The following is a 21,213-nucleotide window of genomic DNA, read 5'->3' as shown; positions in this document are numbered from 1 at the left end:
AAAAAAAGGAATGAAGTATTGACACCTGTTTACAACATGGATGAAGCTTGAAAACATTATGCTAAGTGAAAGAAGTCAGACACAAAATGCCACATACTGTATGATTCCATTTATATGAAATATCTAGAATAAGCAAATTCAGAGACCAAAAACAGTAGTTGCCAGGGACTGAGGGGAAAGGGACATGGGAGTGACTGTTAATGGGTACAGGGTTTATTTTTGAGGTGATAAAAATGTGTTGGAATTAAATATTGACGACGGCTGCTCACTTCGTAAATCTACTAAAAACCACTGAATTAGACACTTTTAAAAAGTGAATTTTATGGTCTATGTTATAATCTCAATTTTAAAAATAGATTGAAAAAATAAAAAGAAGAGATAAATATATAGAAGTGGGATGGGGAAACAGTAAACAGAAAAACAAATGGTGAGGAGATGGGAGAGTGAAGACCAACCACCACCTGAGTATTCTGTGGGCGGGGACTATGTCCCAGCCGCTTTCTCTCTCCAAAGTCTGGCACATGATGCAGACCCAACCAATGTTTATTGAATGAATGAACAAATGAACGAATGAATAAATGAGGAAAAAGGGGATGTTTGGAGCAGACAGCTACTACATACAGCAATAATGCTAACTCTAAGCACATCAATGTGCTACACTAAAAAGTAAATGACTTCTGTAAAGTAAAAACTAAATGATTGTTACTAAGTTTGCCTCTTCCCCCAAGGGGAGGGGAAGCCATGTAAGGGGTATCTTTCCCTCCGAGAAATGGGCTGGAGGCATTAGGTAATATTAAGAGCAAGAGACAAGATCATTTATAGAAATAACGGATGTAGTTCAGACATGCATGAACAAACAGTAAGTGCTATTTAAAGAAATGTCATGTTTATAAATTTCACTTAGCTCACAAGTTGTTTCCTTTTGTGAATCGCAGTACATTGGCATACAGACGCATTACTTTTCCTACATCATTACAACAAAATTAACTCAAGATGGAGGAGGGAGTCAAGTGTAAAAGAAAGTCTTAAATTTTCTAGAAAAACGTACAAATAAATAATTCTCAGATCTACAGATGAAGCAAGAATCTACACTTAAAAGCAACAGTAGAATTCACAAAAGATAATAGTTTTGACTATAAAAATATGTCAAGAATTAAGACAAAAATTAAACTAAACATCAAACTAGGGAAATAAAGTAATACATTGGGAAAAATAAAGGACTGATATTCTTAACATGTATATAATTCATGATTATTTTAAAAGAATCTGGTTTTGAGGGCTTCTCTGGTGGCACAGTGGTTGAGAATCTGCCTGCAGATGCAGGGGACACGGGTTTGTGCCCCGGTCTGGGAAGATCCCACATGCCGCAGAGCAGCTGGGCCCGTGAGCCATGGCCGCTGAGCCTGCGGGTCCGGATCCTGTACTCCACAACGGGAGAGGCCACAACAGTGAGAGGCCCGCGTACCACAAAAAAAAAAATTAAAAAAAGAATCTGGTTTTGAAAATTGGGTGCCATTTTTCTTTTTCTCTTTTTTTTTTTGGCTGCATTGGGTCTTAGTTGTGGCATGCAGGATCTTCATTGTGGCATGTAGGATCTTTCATTGCAGCGTGCAGGCTTCTCTCTAGTTGTGGCGCACGGGCTCTAGAGCCCTTGGGCTCAGTAGTTGCAGTGTGCGGGCTCAGTAATTGCAGCACTTGGGCTCTCTAGTTTGGTGCGCAGGCTTAGCTGCCCAGCAGCATGTGGGATCTTAGTGTCCTGACCAAAGAGGGTACCCGCGTCCCCTGCATTGGAAGGCAGATTCTTAATCACTGGACCACCAGGGAAGTCCCAATTGAGTGCCATTTAATGAGATGTTAGGAACTAGAGGAGGGGACCAATTTCTGTAGGGAAATGAGTTTGAAGGTTATCTGGGATCACAGCAGATGTGGAGTATACATCAGACAGTTAAAGCTACAGCTAGGGGGTTCTGAGCTAAAAAGACATAGTAGGGAGACATCTGACACCAAAACAGGCATTTTGTTCATTTCACATGGACTAAAGGAATGAAATCCACCTAATCCCCCATATTGTTACTAGAAACCTGGACAACTAAACGTTTCTACTCTAATCTTTTTATTTATTGTAATTACCATTATTATTATTATCAAATAATAATAATATTATTATTACTATTAGAAGATTCTGTACTATCTTGACAACCCAATATTTTAAAATATGTTTTCTTTGGAAATGCTCTTTTAGAAAATTCAAGTTTCACCCTGAGAACTGATTTTCGAGACAAGTTGTTAAAAGATTGGGCTCTGTAATGGTTTTTTACTAAAGGAAAGAAAGAGAAAGGAAGAAAGAGAGACAGAGAGAGAGAGAAAGAAAGAAAGAGAAAGAGAGACAGGGAGAGAACTTAGTCCGTGGTAAAGTCATCCTTAGGTAAACGAAATGTTTCTAAGCAAATGTTTCTAAGTAAATGTGTTCCTTCTCTCTCCTACTCCAGTGAGTATTACACGAAAGAGTAAGGGGGTATCATCAGAAACACGAGTCAACATGAGACACATGTCCTGCACTGGATTCATAAAAGATAAGGCTGAAGGGAGTTGATTCCAAGATAAGCCAGTAAAACAATAGTAACTATTCAGATAAGATTTTTTTTGAGAAGGGGGGAGCTTCTTTTGGAATGGACAAACAGACAAAGAATACAAGTGAAGGAGCCTATCAGATAGTGAGAGCACCTTTAGAGTAATCCAGGGTTTATACCAGTACTGTAGGCAGAGCAGCTCTCCACTTGGCAGTGACTGGAACCTAAGGTGAAGAAAGCCTAAAAAGCGGTCAGAGTTTTTAAAAAATTTGTTTCCATTGTAGGTTTACGAAGTGAGATGGCACTAAGTAAAAAAGATCTCTTTTAAAGAAAGAATCATTTTTACTTATAAGTGGCCAGTGTTCTATGCAATGAAGTGTTCAAGTGGCTGAGGAAATAACAAAAGCATTTTTGATCTCAGTTCTTCTTTTTTGAGCTTCAAAAACCTATGAAATCCAGCCATTGGAGAGAAAAGAATGAAAACCTTACCTAGCCTGAGCTATCCATTTTCTTAGGGAACACTTTCACCTCCTGAACAAGTCCGACACTTCTGTAAACTGAGTTCCATCAGTAAAGAACCCTCAACTTAAGCTGTATCACTGTGAATTCAAATTTATTATCTAAGTTACAGAATTTCACAAGGAAAATCAGCTCTACTTTCAGCTAATTACAATTAGCCAAGAAAACAAGTACACTTACAAAGGGTCACACTCTGAAGTTCTTTCTGGAAGAAAGTGGTTGGGAATTTGTATTCCATGTTCCCTCAGAAACAATGTTAAATAATACTTGAGCCCACAAAGGCTTACTGACCTCATCGTGTCTCTAAGGCATAAACACCAGCAGGACCAGGCAAGGTCCCTTAGCCCGGGAGCAGGGTACACGGCTGCCAGCAGCTGCCTTCTCTTTCTGCTTTTCTCACGAACACATTGGTTTATTTATTTTTTTATTATTTTTATTTATCTATTTTTTTAAATTGAAGTATAGTTGATTTACGAGGTTGTGTCCATTTCTGCTGTATAGCAAAGTGATTCAGTTATACATATATATACGTATTTTTTCATATCGTTTTCCATTATGGTTTATCTCAGGATATCGAATACAGTTCCCTGTGCTAGACAGTAGGACCTTGTTGTTTATCCATGCTGTATGTAACAGTTTGCAGCTGTAACACCCAAACTCCCAGTCCACCCCTCCCCCAGCCCCACCCCGTTGGCAACCACAAGTCTGTTCTCTAGGTCTGTGAGTCTGTTTCGTAGACGGGTTCACTTGCAACACACTTCTTTAAAAAAAACTACTCTTGGTTATACGCCTCCCGTTGTTCACCAGCAATCACTCAAAGACACTATTCCAGACAACCACCACCACCTAGTCTCCTGAAAGTGCTCTGGCAAAAGTTATCACGGGCTTTCTAACCTCCAAGTCCAGCTATTTCTCTGAAACATCCAACTTTACTGACTTCTGACTTCTTCCTGTCGCTTTTAGCTAGCTCACTCTTTTCCTCTCTCTTCCACTCTCTGAACTTCCCCGTCCCTTGTCTTACCTCTTGACCACTTCTCTTCCTCACTAGTTGACGGCTTCCTCTGTCCACCTTTAAATGCTGGTGTTGTCTCTGTTCCACCATAGACCCTCTTTCTATTCTACCGCTTTCTTATGGGGAGTCTCACTTATTCTCAGAACTTAAAATGCCTGGCACGTAATACGTGCTTTCACTGTTACCCTTCAAAACCCAATTCAAATATCATCTTCTACCCAAAGCCTTAGCCAACCTCCTCCACACTCCCTTCTTCCCCAGAAGAATCCTCTGTCACTTGTGTTCTCAAAGCATTTTATAGAAACTTCTAATATAGCAATCAGCAATCGGCAATCAGCATAGCCTACTCTATCTTTATAGCTGGTCTCCTGCACTGGACTGTGAGCCCCTCAACAGAAGGGTTGATTTCACTGAATTCCGTAAGTGCGGCCACTTCATGATCAAGCACAGATCTATAGGTCAAGCACAGATACAGAAGACCTGGGGGATGTCAAGATCCATAAAATGTGATCTTTGCCACCTAGGAACTTCACTCATACTTAAGTAGAAAAGGCAGATTTCAAAATCGATAACTAAACACCAGTAAGGGAAAATGCAATATTCATACATTCAATCCATCAATATGTATCAGGTGCCTATTAAGTGCCAAGCACGGTATTAGGTACTAGAGATACAGGATAAACAAGACAGACAAGGAAAAGAGACATGGAATTATACTTTAACGATCCTTTAAAGTACCTGAAACTGCTTCTTCTATGTCAGTCAGACCTTTCTAACAAAGGATTTCTCATTATCCCACAACATTGGACTTGACTTTTTAGGTTGTTCCTTCTTAGTCATTTCACATATGATGCAACACTTATGGAGCAACAGCTTTTTTTTATATCCCCCAAAGAATCAAGTAAACAAATTAAGATGTATTTAATAGTTCTTAAGAGATTATTTTAAGAGGTAACAGAGAGACTAACATAAACATCAATAAAAAATTACACAGATCTTAAAGAGGGGCTAAAAAATAGAAAGTTAAAGAGTTCCATGATTATTCTTAGCTTAAATAAAAAAGAATGCTAAGCTCCAGCTCATAAATAACTATGCAATATGCTGGATTTAGGAAGGAATTTCCCTGGTTACCACATATTATAGCTCAAATGTTGGGCAATATTTTCTTCTGTGGTTAAAGCGGACAATTACAAGACTTGAGAAGGTAATTCTCATAGACTAAATATAAAGTCATCAGAAGCTCATAAGCCAGTTCAAGTCTTAGGTGGAGCTTTCACAAGTTAGACCAGGTAACTGAAAACTGAAAGCAGATTAGGGCCTTGGATTCTCCAATCATAGCTTTATTTTTTCTCCTTTAATGCTCTTAGAAAATCTTCTCAAATTAAGTTGGCTTATCCTCTGGCACAGAACTCTGTTTAGGGAACATGCTCTTGCTCCCCTGACAAATAAATAAAGGAGAACCAACCCCAAAATGTGGAATTTGAAAACAGAAAAATCAGGGCTGCTTCATACACCTGTCTCTGCCAACTTATTCCAACATGTCTAATGATATTTTCATAGGAAAGCACAAACCTATTAAATAGTGGTGGTCTGGGAAAATTAAGGCATGACAACACATAAATATAATAGTACAATTTTGTTCAAAATTCCCAAGCAGTGTCACAACACAGGGGCAACAGCTTTTGTGTGAACAACTTATTTGCTGCTCAGGATGGTGTCTAGCCCCTCTTGGGCTATTCCAAGATTAACAATGAATGGAAAGAGGTAATAAGAAGAAGATACCAGCCTTGGATAATCAAGAGATTATCAATCACGAAGAATGTTCACTATATATTTATCAAGATGAAACCTGCTTCTTTAATAAAACAGAGCTTTATTAAATGCAGGGTCCTGAGCTCTGAGCAGCTTGGAAATTGTGAAGTAGCAATTTTCCATTACTTATCTCCCTTTCACCAAACAGTGAAAATATGATTCAATGTTGGAGGCAAACCAAAGAGATAGAGCAATATCTTAACTTTGGTTCCAAGTGTATAACAGATTTGGCTGACACAGAAAAGTGTCACTCTCGAGCTATCAAGGTTTTACCTTCTCCGAGATTTCATAAATGGGCACCGAACGACAGTTATAAATGTAACCATAAAACTACACAGAGGTTACTTGAGCTCAGTCACCTACAATTCTTGTCTGCCTTTTTTCTGACTTCTGTTGCCTTAAACAAAGAATGGAGAACAGGATTCTGTCTGAACTTTTAAACTTTCTGTAAATCCAAGCAAGCCATGGCTTAACCCTGTCATTAATGAACGCCAATGAATATTTACATGTTAGCAGCTTGTAAACGCTCCTGCAATTTACTTCTTCATTAGTACATCTTTGCATCTAACTCATTTCTTCAAAAGAACCTTAAAAAGTGAGCTTTGGAAACATATTATGTTCGTGATAAATATGAATTTTTGTCACTTATACCTTGGTGTGACATAAATCAATCCAAATAAAAACTTATGACCAAGTGTGTCACTCATTTGAATACATGCTATATGGACCAGTAAACACTAACAAAATACTCCTGGAAATTAAATGTTAAGTCAAAAGCAGAGCTGACTGTGCAAAGATTTCATAATGCTGACAACCGTTAATTTTAGACTTTGGAAACAACACAAATGCAGATTTGCAGGTTGACACTCTAGTAGAGACAGCAGGATCAGTCCTTGGGTAACCCACTCATGTGGCATATTTAATGATCAAATAAATGTTCTACACTACTGAGTTACAAAGGAAAGAAGAGTCTAGGACTCTATTAAGAGTCTAGGCTAGCATTTCCTTTCCAACTTTATTTCAGATTTACCAACTGCCAAGTGTACTTTAAGCACATAAACTATTGGCAGCACTAAGTTGCTGGGCAAGAAAAGTTAGGCCAACTATTGTCATAACTCACGTGCAAGCTACAACATTGTTCTCGAATTTCACTAGATCAAGCCAAGCAACTTACACCCCAACCCTGTTTTGCAACACACACACACACACACACACACACACACACACACACAGATACATTAGGTTTTAAAGCCAGACTCTGCCACTCTACATAGTCTAGAAATCTTTTCTTACTCTGACTGCATATAAATAGTAAACAGTAAACTGACCAAGAGTTAGCTTTGAAAAGCTAAAATCCTACTATCTAGATCCGAAGATCTGAATTTTCACTGGATCAACCAAAGCTAGTTTCCCAAGACCAATTCCTAAAAATCTAGAAATTGTCTTGGTAGAACTAAGATACATCAATTGTATGTATGTGACTCAAAAATAATTAGAGGACTTCCCTGGTGGTGCAGTGGTTAAGAATCCGCCTGCCAATGGAGGGGACACGGGTTCAAGCCCTGGTCTGGGAAGATCCCACATGCCGTGGAGCAACTAAGCCCATGCACCACAACTACTGAGCCTGTGAGCCACAACTACTGAGCCCGCGTGCCTAGAGCCCATGCTCTGAAACAAGATAAGCCACTGCAATGAGAAGCCTGTGCACCGCAACTAAAGAAAGCCCACATGCAGCAACGAAGACCCAACGCAGACAAAAGTAAATAAAAATATAAATAAACATTAAAAAAAATAATTAGAAAGGTTACGTAAAGTGTACGTTCATAATGTTGCTTAGAAAGTTCAAAGGTAGCCCAGATTTCAACCTTAGTCATTTTTATGTATACCACAACACAGATATGGTTCTGCAAGCATCAACAAGGTATCTAACACTTGTCTGCCATTTAGATTCCATTCTCTAAATGGAATTTTGTTTGTTTACTATCTTCATTCTTGCCTAGCCACTCAGTAACCTGGCATTCAAGCTAACTATTTTCTGTCAACCAAGGACCATACATAGGCCCCAGGCATTACCAACAAGCAAGCAACACAATTTTATCATGGACTATATGCCTAAGGAATCCTAAATTGATACTACATTGTTGGCATGTTGCAATTACCTAAAATAGCCTCAATTTTTTTCACAAACTGAAAGGATTAATACAAGAGAATTTAAATACAGATCAAATTCCACTACTGTAGAAACAGTATATAAGAAAAAAGATTCTAAGTCTCAAGTAATAACTCCACTTGTTTCTATGAGTCATTATATAAAATAAATCTTCCACGTTAAAGACTTACAATACCTCCTTGAAGTCAATTTAATAGATTTTGTCAATATTTATAAAAGACCTTAAAGGTTTTTAATAAAATCTGGGTATTTATTTAACTACTTTTGGAACATGATACTGATTTCATATAAAAATAAAGTGAAGAGCCTAACGCATAGTTTACAGGTGTATAAGATTATTAGTTTCAATGCATTTTCACATCTGTTATAGCAGTAATGAACATTGTTCTCATGTGTCCAGTTTAATGAAATCATCCATAATGTGAAGTCCTTAAAAAATTCCCTTGGATTTTTTACTTATTCACTACTTAGAGCATCACCTTGCATGTGGTAGGCTCCCAATAATTATTTATTAAATTGTTGAATTCAATGGGCAGACTGTAAGACCATAAAAGGCAGAAATTGCACTCTTAACCTAATTCTGTGCAGACCTTAGGAAGAAATCTTGCAGATTTTAAGTAGTCAACAAATGTCTACTGATGAGAAGACTGTAATTTAATGTTGTCAAACAGAAATTTTATTTCTAGAAGACAGGAGAGCATAGTTATAAATGAACAGACTCTGGGATCAGACAGTCTTAGGTTCAAAACTTTGTTCTACCAAGTGGCACTAGGAAAGTGGATAACTCTGCAGGGTCTGTTTCCCCATGTGTAAAACTGATCCACTGGTATTATCTGCCTCATAAAGATTGAATAAGATCAGGCATGTAGAGTGAGTGGCACAGCACCTGGCACTCAGTAACACATGGTGTTCATTTGGGTATGACTTGCCTTAAATTACAAGATCAAAGTAACATATTTGGTGTGTGGAGTCTTAGAGCAATTTGCCAGCCCTCTAAAATATTATATGCATTTTTCCCTCCAAAAAATAAACCTGTTTGGAGTGATCTAGACTACTGAAGTTCCCGTTAGTAATGATGATTTCCTAGTATATGAATGAAGCTGGGTTTGCAGACACTGCAAGCAACACACTGGTGTATTTCTGACTTGTTTCTGGTCAAGGCACCCTCTGGGAACTATCTGATTTAAAAAAAAAAAAAAAGGACCTTTGACTGTCTTTCTAGTGATAAAACCATTTTATAATGCTTTTGGGATAAACGTTAAGTTGTATAAAACTGATAGTAATGCAAATAATACTTGTCCACAGTGATACAAATGAATATTGTTTGGTAGAGATATAATTGATTTCCACCTTATAGAAAAGATGACTCCAACATTTATACTTATAGAATTGCCTTACAAGAACACTCTATGACATAAATCACAGCAAGATCCTTTTTGACCCACCTCCTAGAGAAGTGGAGATAAAAACAAAAATAAACACGTGGGACCTAATGACACTTAAAAGCTTTTGCACAGCAAAGGAAACCATAAACAAGACCAAAAGACAACCCTCAGAATGGGAGAAAATATTTGCAAATGAAGCAACTGACAAAGGGTTAATCTCCAAAATTTACAAGCAATTCATGCAGCTCAATATCAAAAAAACAAACAACCCAATCCAAAAATGGGCAGAAGACCTAAATAGACATTTCTCCAAAGAAGATATACAGATTGCCAACAAACACATGAAAGGATGCTCAACATCACTAATCATTAGAGAAATGCAAATCAAAACTACAATGAGATATCATCTCACACCGGTCAGAATGGTCATCATCAAAAAATCTAGAAACAATAAATGCTGGAGAGGGTGTGGAGAAAAGGGAACACTCTTGCACTGTTGGTGGGAATGTAAACTGATACAGCCACTATGGAGAACAGTATGGAGGTTCCTTTAAAAACTAAAAATAAAACTACCATACGACCCAGCAATCCCACTACTGGGCATATACCCTGAGAAAACCATAATTCAAAAAGAGTCATGTGGGCTTCCCTGGTGGCGCAGTGGTTGAGAGTCCACCTGCCGTTGCAGGGGACACAGTTTCGTGCCCTGTTCCAGGAAGATCCCACATGCCGCGGAGCGGCTGGGCCCGTGAGCCATGGCCGCTGAGCCTGCGCGTCCGGAGCCTGTGCTCTGCAATAGGAGAGGCCACAACAGTGAGAGGCCTGCATACCGCAAAAAAAAAAAAAAAAAAAAAAAAAGAGTCATGTATCAAAATGTTCATTGCAGCTCTGTTTACAATAGCCAGGACATGGAAGCAACCTAAGTGTCCATGATCGGATGAATGAATAAAGAAGATGTGGCACATATATACAATGGAATATTACTCAGCCATAAAAAGAAACAAAATTGAGTTATTTGTAGTGAGGTGGATGGACTTGGAGTCTATCATACAGAGTGAAGTAAGTCAGAAGGAGAAAAACAAATACCGTATGATAACACATATATATGGAATCTAAGAAAAAAAAATGTCATGAAGAGCCTAGGGGTAGGACAGGAATAAAGACACAGACCTACTAGAGCACGGACTTGAGGATATGGGGAGGGGGAAGGGTAAGCTGTGACAAAGTGACAGAGTGCCATGGACATATATACACTACCAAACGTAGGGTGGATAGCTAGTGGGAAGCAGCAGCATGGCACAGGGAGATCAGCTAGGTGGTTTGTGACCACCTAGAGGGGTGGGATAGGGAGGGTCGGAGGGAGGGAGACGCAAGAGGGAAGAGATGTGGGAATATATGTATAGGTATAACTGATTCACTTTGTTGTAAAGCAGAAACTAACACACCATTGTAAAGCAATTACACTCCAATAAAGATGTTTAAAAAAAAAAAAAAGGGCCTCCCTGATGGCACAGCAGTTGAGAGTCCGCCTGCCGATGCAGGGGACACGGGTTCGTGCCCTGGTCCGGGAAGATCCCACATGCCGCGGAGCGGCTGGGCCCGTGAGCCATGGCCGCTGAGCCCGCGCGTCCGGAGCCTGTGCTCCGCAACGGGAGAGGCCACAACAGTGACAGGCCCGCGTACTGCACACGCGCGCGCACACACACACACACACACACACACACAAATTGCCTTAACAGTACATTAGCAGTTTGGCATCTATTAGCAATTTCATTTCAGCATTCCTGATTGTGTGCATGCACGTGTGTGTGTGTATGTGTGTGTGTGTGTGTAATATCTGCTCTTCAAATTATCCTTTGAACCAATTTTATTATCTTACTGGTTTTTTCATGGTTTTCTCTGTAGTATACTGGGGAAAACCCTGGAGTATTTGGGATTCAGAAGAGGTGAGTTCGACTTCGTAATCAACCAGTTGATTTATTCTGGCCAAGTCAAATACCCTTCTCCAAGGAGGAGTTGCCTCAACTGTGAAAGACAGAGGACCACACTGCCACATCTATTTATTTTCTGGAGCAAATAAGATAATCAAAAGAGGACTGCATTGCATAGAACAATATACATTTACATTATCATTCTGATTTAGCCACATAAAATCACCTACGCCCCAGTGTGACCAAACTATAAATTGGAAAATACCTAGCTGGAGGTAAAAGCCGCCGTGGCCCCTGGACAGCAAGAATCACACTCCTGGTCCTGGGTTGCCTTGGTTCTAAGCTGATACTTGTCACAATGAACTTATTAGAAAACTTGAATGTGATATCAAGAGGTATTTGACATGTAATAGCCTGGGTTTCCTTAATTCTTTGGGGATGATTTTTAAATAAGAAATAGGGGTAACTTAGATTTTGAAAGGAGAGTGAATTCTCTGGCTTAGGCAAATACCTGGTTTTACATGGTTTGGAGTCAGTGGTCAGATAGCCTGACATCCACTGATAACTCACTAGAGTAGTTCTCCTCCATGTTTCTGTTTCTTAAGAGTTCTTAGAAGAGACTAAAAGTATTGGAAAATACTACTGTAACTGGTCACAACCTCTTTTAAAGCCTTGCTGTACAAAGAAATATAACTTCCTTCCTGCATGAATCATATACCAAGGGCAATTGCTTTGCCCATTGTTGATTACCTACTGTAACAGAAATGGTTTGCTTGTGGAATATTTACTGTTACCTTGTGCAACTTCTGAAGCATTCAAGTTACACAGATCTGCTCTGCTAGGATTTTCAGTAGAAGACGCTGTTAACATTTAAATTTTTTCTCCTCTCTTCTGTGTCCCCCTAAGAAAACTGCCACAATGTAGCCTGGGTTCTGCATCTTTTAGTTTTTATGTTTTCTTTTGGAAAAAAACAAAATTACAAAATAAAACATAAGATGTAAGTACTCACTTTCAAAATTTTTTGGAATAATTAGACAAGACTTTAAAAATCAGCTTTGTCAGTGAGAGAATGGCATGGACATATATACACTACCACACGTAAAATAGATAGCTAGTGGGAAGCAACCGTATAGCACAGGGAGATCAGCTCGGTGCTCTGTGACCACCTAGAGGGGTGGGATAGGGAGGGTGGGAGGGAGGGAGACGCAAGAGGGAAGAGATATGGGAACATATGTATATGTATAACTGATTCACTTTGTTATAAAGCAGAAACTAATACACAATTGTAAAGCAATTATACTCCAATAAAGATGTAAAAATAAATAAATAAATAAATAAAATGCAAAAAAAAAAATCAGCTTTGTCTCATACCCTCTCTCCTTCGCCAATAATCTGACACATATTTTGATAAGTTTCTTTTTTTAAAAAATAAATAAATTTATTTATTTATTTATTTTTGGCCGCGTTGGGTCTTTGTTACTGCACGCACGTTTTCTCTAGTTGCAGCGAGTAGAGGCTACTCTTTGTTGCTGTGCGCAGGCTTCTCATTGTGGGGGCTTCCCTGTTGCAGAGCACGGGCCCTAGGCGTGCAGGCTTCTGTAGTTGTGGCACGTGGGCTTAGTAGTTGTGGTTCACAGGCTCTAGAGCGCAGGCTCAGCAGCTGTGGCGCACAGGCCCAGCTGCTCTGCAGCACATGGGATCCTCCCGGACCAGGGCTCGAACCCGTAACCCCTGCATTGGCAGGCGGATTCTCAACCACTGCACCACTAGGGAAGCCCTTGATGAGTTTCTTAAGTCAAAATCTCCAGCCAGAGATAAAAGCCAATATATTAAAGCAATGAAAGAAGTCAACATATTAGAATCACCAGTGGATTTTAAAATAAATTATAATTTTGCTTTGCTTTCCTATTTTTCTTTTATGACACTAATAAAATTTGCAAATCTAATTTTGCTCCCTGAAAATAAGGGGTAGCTTTCTTAAACAGCCAGTTTCCCCACTTATCTATATCCAGTTTATGGGACAGTGAGGCTGTTTTCCCAAGATACACCTTTCCCAAGGCTGTTGGTTACCGGTTTCTTCCTGATACTCACACAGCTGTAGTTCCTGCAACACTGCCCATACCCACCTCATTTACTATAGTCTCAACTCTCACCTTGCCTCAGGCAGAGCGGGGTGCTGTTTGAAGGGTCCGCTTAGGGCAACTACTTGCAAAGCAAAACCAGTTGGTACGTGTTGGTGGAAACTTGCACATTCATTGGGCATTGTGCTTGTCAACCTCCCACTGCTCCACAAAGAAGCAGTGAACCAATTTTATCCTGCAAACCAGAAACAGGAACTGAATGGGCCTCTAACTAGGCCTCCAAAACAGGAAGCAAGGGACAGTCCCTGCAGCCACCAGAGGGGAACTGACTTGTAGCAGAGAACTCCCAGAAGGCTGGCACCAGCCAAGGCCACTGGTGAGACAAGGCCAAGTTGTGTGCCCATAATTAGGCTTCACCTAGAGGTGGAACCAACTTGAACTATCAACTGATGAACATATGAAGCAGACAAAAGGCAACCAAATTGAAGCAAGAAACCAGGATCCCAGGAGCCTGGGAAGCAGGGCCAGTGGTGACAAGCTGCAGGTGACTATCTGGGATAAGAAATGGGTGCTCTAAAAACAAATGTTATTTTTGTGCTTTGGAGCTTTGTTTTTCGTTTTGCTTTTTTCCAATTTTCTAGTAAAGCTCTTTTTGGAAAATTTTAGCTTTGGCTCCAAGAAAGGAAGAGGAAGCACAGTGTTCTGAACTCACAGGGGGCAGGCAGGCAATGATATGCCAGCAAAAAGTCAACAGCCCAGAGAAAAACCATGAGTGGGCCTCCACTGGGATATTTTTTTTAGTCCCTTCCTAAACTAGACTTTTTCTTTATGAGTTTGCCTATGTTTGCTCTTTGGATAATTTTGCTAAGGCTTGTTTCTTGGGTGAAGAAGCAGTGACTGGAGGTAGGAAGGGGCTATAAGGCGGTTTAGACTAGAGGTTCTCAAACACTGCTCTGTTAATTGGCATGATAAAGTTTTCATCCATCATGGTGAAATGGGAAAAAGAATAATAAATAATGCATTTTCCATACATTTACTGTATGCAAAAAGCTATTCTTTATTCTAAGTTTATGCCTTCCCTAATTCAACATAAAAAATGTGTTTTCTTTTTAAGAAGTCGTGGCAGTAGCTGGCTGGTTGTCAAGGTTTCTTTTTCTCTCTTTATTATACACTTACCTGGAAAGATAAAATGTTGACAAATTCATGTCAGTCTTCAATTTTTTTAAACCGGTTCATGGGAACCACTATTTAGGAAATACTGGTGCCACCCAAGTATACTTCTCCCTCCAAGTATATGAGACAGTATATATGAAAGCCTCACTGGATTTAAAAGTAGAAAATGCAGAAGTGGGCTGGAAGATTCTTAGGAACTTCTCAGTCTGAGATAGAGAGGAGACAAAGGTTATGTTTGTTTTTGTTTTGTTATCAAATAAGACTGGAAGTCCTAAGGAGCTGTGCTGGAAGCAAGTGGAACCAAACCCAGAAAGTTCAGATGCCTGTCCAGTGACATGGCCCAAATGGGTGACTTTTATCACAAACCCAAGTAAGGTGGGAACACTATAGAGATGAAAATATAAAGGCTAAATTCTTAAAATTTCAGCCTCCATGTGTTTCCTTCCTGCTACCCACTGTTGCTACTGGGTGAAAGGCTGAGTAAGAGATTGCAATACAGAGCGCCTAAGAGAAAGGCCAGGCGATGTTCTGGCTAGGGGCAGGGAAAGGGGAAGCAGGCAGCCATCCAATCCTGAGCCCTCTGAGAGGGAGTGAGGTGGCCTTGAGCAAAGCACTGTCCCTGGGTCTTACATCAGCTGGAAGTCAAGCCCCATAAGTAGGTTTGGAGGGGACGAAGGTGAACGTGTTTATGGATCCCCTGCCGGTATCGCTTCCTCCTTCGCTGAGCATCCTTCCTCCTCCGTCCCTGCCCAGCCTCCCTCCTCTCCCTAAAGCTACCCAATCCTTCCTTTGTCCCCTGCCTCACCAGAGCCCCTCTTCTCAACACCACCAATCCAAAGTGATGCTCCTACATCCAGCCAGGATGCTACCAGAAGCTAGAAGAACGCAAAAGTTCCTGATTCTAACACAGGAAAAGATGTATTCAAAGTCCCAGTTTTGGGCACCCCTGGTGGCGCAGTAGTTGGGAGTCCGCCTGCCAATGCAGGGGATGAGGGTTCGTGCCCCGGTCCGGGAAGATCCCACATGCCGCGGAGCGGCTGGGCCCGTGAGCCATGGCCGCTGAGCCTGCACGTCCGGAGCCTGTGCTTCACAACGGGAGAGGCCACAACAGTGAGAGGCCTGCGTACCGCAAAAAAAAAAAAAGTCCCAGTTTTAAGACTTCCCTGTGGCGCAGTGGTTAAGAATCCGCCTGCCAATGCAGGAGACATGGGTTCGAGCCCTGGTCTGGGAAGATCTCACATGCCGCAGAGCAACTAAGCCCGTGCGCCACAACTACTGAGCCTGGGCTCTAGAGCCTGCGAGCCACAACTACTGCACCCTCATGCCACAACTACTGCACCCTCGTGCCACAACTACTGAAGCCCACATGCCTAGAGCCTGTGCTCCACAAGAGAAGCCACCGCAATGAGAATCCCGCGCACCACAACAAAGAGTAGCCCCTGCTCACCGCAACCAGAGAAAGCCCACACACAGCAACGAAGACCCAATGCAGCCAAAAATAAATTAATTAATTAATTTTTTTAAAAAGTCCCAGTTTTAGGTTGGCAGGAACATAATTTTCTGAATGTTTAAACAGATAAATGGGTTTCACACTTCAAGTACAGTGAGTTAACAAGGCTTCTTATAGTCTAGCCCCAAATTTAACCACCAGCTATAATACTATTTCTAAGAAAAAGTGTGCTCTTGGATCTAAGCAGCAATCTTGAATCATTTAGCCTGAATGAACGAATATAATTCTTTATGGTTCAGTTTTTCCATAAGCAAAGTAGGGAAATAATAAAGCCTATACCAGCCATATTTCACAAAACTAATGTTCATTTTTTAAAAATGTTGAGACCCTGCCAGTTGGGGTCTGTCTACCTGAATGGAATAGTTCTGCATCACTAACATCTGTATCACTAACATCTGTATCACTGACATCTCTTAGATTTTACAGAAATTTACTGCCTGCAATGCAGGGGGCTGGGAAGGGGTTTTGTTAGCTTGGCAACTGCCATCTCTGAGTGACAGTATTGTATATCTAAGTACAATGAATTTTCATAAAATCTTTGATAGAACATTAGTTTCCTCTCAGAACGGGAATGAAAGAGAGAATGACAAGTGTAGTCAAAGAACAAACTCAATTACAGTTAAACGATAATCAAATAGGGAAAATCAATGAAAACCTTTAACTGCAATCTATTCTTTAGAAAGATACCAGTACACAAAGATAGCGGAAGCTTCTAAAAATGTAAACAAGCTTTAAGTAAGCTGAGCTGTTCTAACACCAACATTCCCTTTTAAATGTTGAGGCCCTTGTTAAGTCCCTCTTGCTTACCATTCTATTGCAGATTGGGGTCACCTGTGAACCCCACTCCCCAGTTTGGTTCTAGAGGCTATTTCCTGGAAGCCCAAGGCATTCCGTGTAGACCCTCACAACCAGGACTTGAATCTGCGCTTTTCACGGACCCTGAGCTCCTGGAGGTGGCAACGTGATATTAATACAAGCAGTTCATTCATCTCTGTGGACTGAAGTGATTCATTTTTTAATCAATACTGTCATAATTTTAAGGTACAGAATTTGGGGGCTGGAAGGAATCGTAGAACCCAATTATTACAACCCTTCTCTGAGATTTTAAATTACTTGCTCCAAATTGGAGAACCAGGACCAGATCCAGATCTTGAAACTCTTGTTCCGATGCTCTGTCCCCGCACCCCCTGTTGTCTTCCCTTTTCAAACTCACAGGATTACATGAGGGAATCTTAGAAATTTACTTCAATTTCCCCCTCTACTTCCATCCTTGGTCAATTTTATAGGCCGCTGAAGGAGACAAAGGGCCTCACTCACAATTATGTGGTTCAGAGCGGAGCCAGGATGAAAACTCAGATGGAACTTGAGGGATGATGTTCTTCCCACTATATCATAACGGTTCAACTTTCGAGCGGAGGTAGTGGATGTCGAGCAATGGTCAGCATGGGGCCAAAACCTTGCCAGGCCTGTTTTTTGTAAGGCCTGCAAGCTAAGATTGGTTTTTCCATTTTTAAATGGTTGGGGGAAAAACATCAAAAAAGAATAATACTTTGTGAATTACATGAAATTTAAATTTCAGTGTCCATGAACAAAGTTTTACTGGAATACAGCCACGATGATTTGTTTAGGTCCTCTTGAGTAATAGCTGCAGAGTTGAGGAGTTGTGAGAGACACCTCCTGCAAAGCCTAAAATGTTGATACCATCTGGCCCTTTACAGAAAAATCTGCTGAACCCTGGAAGAGGACGAGCAAGCGCTCTCTTAGAAATCAGAAGTCACGTTCTACTACTATCTAACTTGGCCGCCCTCAGTTTAGAAAAACAAAGGGTTTGGACAAAACTGATACCATCCTTATTCGGTCACATCTTCAACATCTTCATGCGGAATGAGAAAGCTCAGAGATCATGTCACAGGCAGGGGTGAAACTGGGGCCTGCCCAGGTTGAACAAAGCAGTGGGATGGAACAGAGCTGGCCCGGAAACACTGGTTTTCCTAGAGCGTGTCCTCCTCCCCGCTATCCCACATTGCACCAAGATGGCTCATACGGTCCCTGCCAGCTCTCTGTCACATGAGTTTGATGCTTCCCTCTCTTGATTCTGAGAGTAAATCAGCCCAGCTAAATGCAGGTAGCTAAGGGCGAAGCCAGACTTTTTAGAATCAGGCACCCAAAATGAAATCCTCCATTAACTAGTTGTTACCTATGACCCTGGGCCAGTGATGGACCCCTTGGTTTTCTCATCTAAGAAGGATGCTAAGTACTTCCTTCACAGGCTTGTTTGGAGGATTAAATGAGATACATTTCAAATGTCTGGTCCCTTCTAATCTTTCTCTCTCCCCTTCTCAGAGACGGTATTTGGAGAATAAACAGTAAGTGAGCCTTGTCAGGAAACTCTTTCGAATTAGCTTAGAATTTAAGATTACTTTTATAAAAAAATACCCAATCTATCAATGCAATAAAAACAGGCTTATTATTTCACTGGGTGTTTTCCTCACATACCTTTCAGTTCTTTGAAACTTCTTCCAAATTATAATCCAAAAATAAAAGTGCTGTAATTTTTAGAAAAGTTATGTTCCTTGTTTAGAAAAGCAAGCCACACAAAGAACCAACCTAAAATATATTATACTCATGTCCAGTTATGAAAACCAAGACTGTAAAATACACCCGAACCAAAGTCCTAGTTTATTTAGTCTGGCTTCCTTAACATGAAGTTCTTCTTGTTCTTAAAATATTCAGCTTTGGCTGAATTCCAAGACAGACACAAGCCTACTTCAGGTGTTTTGAAGAGACGGAAGAGAATTAGAACTGGCAACAAGATTGGATTATAAAACCTTCTACGTGATCACAAATCCAAGAACCTTATTGCTTGAAACCACCATTAAATCAAATTTTATGCCCCCACTTATAAAAAAAATACATATATATCCTCAACATTGGTTGTACAGGGTGCTAAAGGTTAATTTCAATAACATGCTTTCATCCCTAACATTTGCTAACAGATAGCAAATTGCTGCAGTCACTTGAATTGCAGTGACACTTTCTGAAATCTGTAATAGGTTGAAAAGATTTTTTTTCATGAATTATTCTAGCAACCACTTTAATGGGCACACTTTAATGGCCGATCTAATCTTAGTTATTAAAATAGCATATCAGTGTTTTAAACAATGTTAAAATTATATACTTTCCAGCCCATCAGGGCATATGGAGCAATAAAAAAACAGGCCTTGGTTCTTTCACCAAAATCCTAACAAAGATATCATACAAGTTTAGTGTAAATTACAGAGTTGCTTTTGGAAGTAATTACTTGAAACTTCAAATTGGTAAGAGACGGGAAATCAAACCACTAAACTTAAGGTAAAGGGATCTGGGAAGATCATGACATAACATGCTAATTCATACAGATCCGCTCTGCCTGCAGCTGGCTGAGTGGCAGAAGTCATGATTTCTGTACTCTCAAAAGTACACAGAAAAAATGAGGACATCATCTAAAACAGGCACAGGTATATATAGAAGGAAAATGTGGGCCAAACCTAACAGAACAGAAACCAAAACACTAAATGTAGAAAGGCTGATTGGGCCAAATATCTCGCAGTGCACGAGATCAGAAGTTCCTTAAGAGGACCACACGCACCCCGGGCTCCTGGTGGCTGGGCAGTCAGACTCTCGCACAAATACACTCTCCCCAGAGCTGCGAGAGGCCGCCCGGAGCAGTCACGCAGCGCGGCTCGCTGCCTCTAAGATGGGGCAAGAAGTAAATAAGTAGGAAGCACGATTGCTGCCCAGAAATTGTTTTTTCCTGCCCAGGAAAGAAAACAAAAAACATTTTCCCCCCTGCGGCGGCCTGAGAAAAAGTGAACCCTGACCGCGGAGGATGGGGAAGGGGTTGCACACGCACCTGCATTGTAAAAACGGTCCAGCACCGCAGTTTCCCCAAAGTCCAGTTTCCCGAAATGCAGGGTCTCCAGGGTGGCGCCCACCGTCTCGCACGCCTGCTGCAGGCACTGCAGGGCCTCGCTCTCGGCCACCACCAGCTGCCCCTGGCTCGCTTCGTTGATGACATATGCCACCGTGGTCCGTCGACCTCCTCCGCCACCAGAGTTGCCCCGGCCCCGGGTGGCGCTGCTCCCGGAGGTGGCACTGGGACATCCAGCACCAGGGGCGGCGGCACTCTCCACGTTCCAGAAGCTGCCCGGTGCCGGCGGCGGCAGCTGGTTCTCCTCGCCCTCGGCGGCCGCCGCCGCTCCTCCTCTCCGGTAGCTGCCGCCCTCGGCCAAGGGTGGCACGGAGAAAGTGATGCCCTCGCCCGCCTCCGCGCTCATCTCTCCCGGCCGGGCTGCAGTGGCGGCGGCGTCCCCCGCCCAGCCGCACCGTCTGGCCAGCCACAGCTCGGGGCTGCTCCGCGCGCGCCGGGCTAAGCAGCTGCCATCCCGCGTCGCGCCGCGCCGCCGCCTTCTCTCCGGCGCCCTCTCCCCCGAAGGGACGCCGCTGCCCGGCGGCGGCTCGCCCCTCCTCGGCGCCTCCGTGGCCGCGCCGCTCGCCCGCTGCAGGGTGTAGAGTACAAGGGGTGGGGAACCGGGTTGAGCGGGAAAGGACGGCGCTTCCTTTTCTTGGCTGGCGGACAAGTCGGCTAGCGAACCTGCGCCGCGGCGCGGCTCAAGGGCGCCCCTCTCGGGGTGCGGTGCGCCCTAGCCACCCGGAGCGCGGTCCTGGCTCCTTCCGTGCCGGGCGCTCTGGGAGGGGTCGGGGAGGGCGCCCTCTGGGTGGGGAGCTACCTGGCCAGCACCTCACAGGTGGGCAGACTCCCTGGACCGCGTCCCGGAACAGCTGCAGCGGCCGCCGAAAAGATCCGCCTCCTTCCTCGGCGGCGGCTCCCCTTCATCTGCTCTGTTTCCTCCTCCTTCCCCGGCCTCGTTTCTCTTCCGATTGCCGCGCCCGCTTCGTCCTGGCAACAGCCTGGCCGCTCCAGTCTCACCGCTCCTTGCAGCCCCTCGCCCAGTCGGCCACCGGCTTCTTGGCCGCCCACTCGTCGCGGCACCGAGAGTCAGAGCCCGCC

General features: G+C 42.3%; 1 protein-coding gene across 2 annotated transcripts in view; it reads right to left on the bottom strand.

The window, feature by feature from the left end:
* MAP3K5 (mitogen-activated protein kinase kinase kinase 5) overlaps nucleotides 1–20,833 on the bottom strand; it is a 223,029-nt gene extending 202,196 nt beyond the window's left edge. Inside the window, exon 1 of one of the 2 annotated variants that reach the window (XM_060114738.1) lies at nucleotides 20,056–20,833. In XM_060114738.1, the coding sequence (XP_059970721.1) occupies nucleotides 20,056–20,479 (424 nt within the window). In that variant the 5' untranslated portion in view covers nucleotides 20,480–20,833. The remainder of the gene's footprint in view (nucleotides 1–20,055) is intronic. The other variant, XM_060114739.1, reaches the window with a different exon arrangement.
* Between the last annotated feature and the right edge of the window lie 380 nt (nucleotides 20,834–21,213).

Source organism: Mesoplodon densirostris, chromosome 12, assembly GCF_025265405.1.
Source record: "Mesoplodon densirostris isolate mMesDen1 chromosome 12, mMesDen1 primary haplotype, whole genome shotgun sequence".
NCBI classification, from domain to species: domain Eukaryota; kingdom Metazoa; phylum Chordata; class Mammalia; order Artiodactyla; family Ziphiidae; genus Mesoplodon; species Mesoplodon densirostris.
This window is presented reverse-complemented; position numbering and strand designations above follow the sequence as displayed.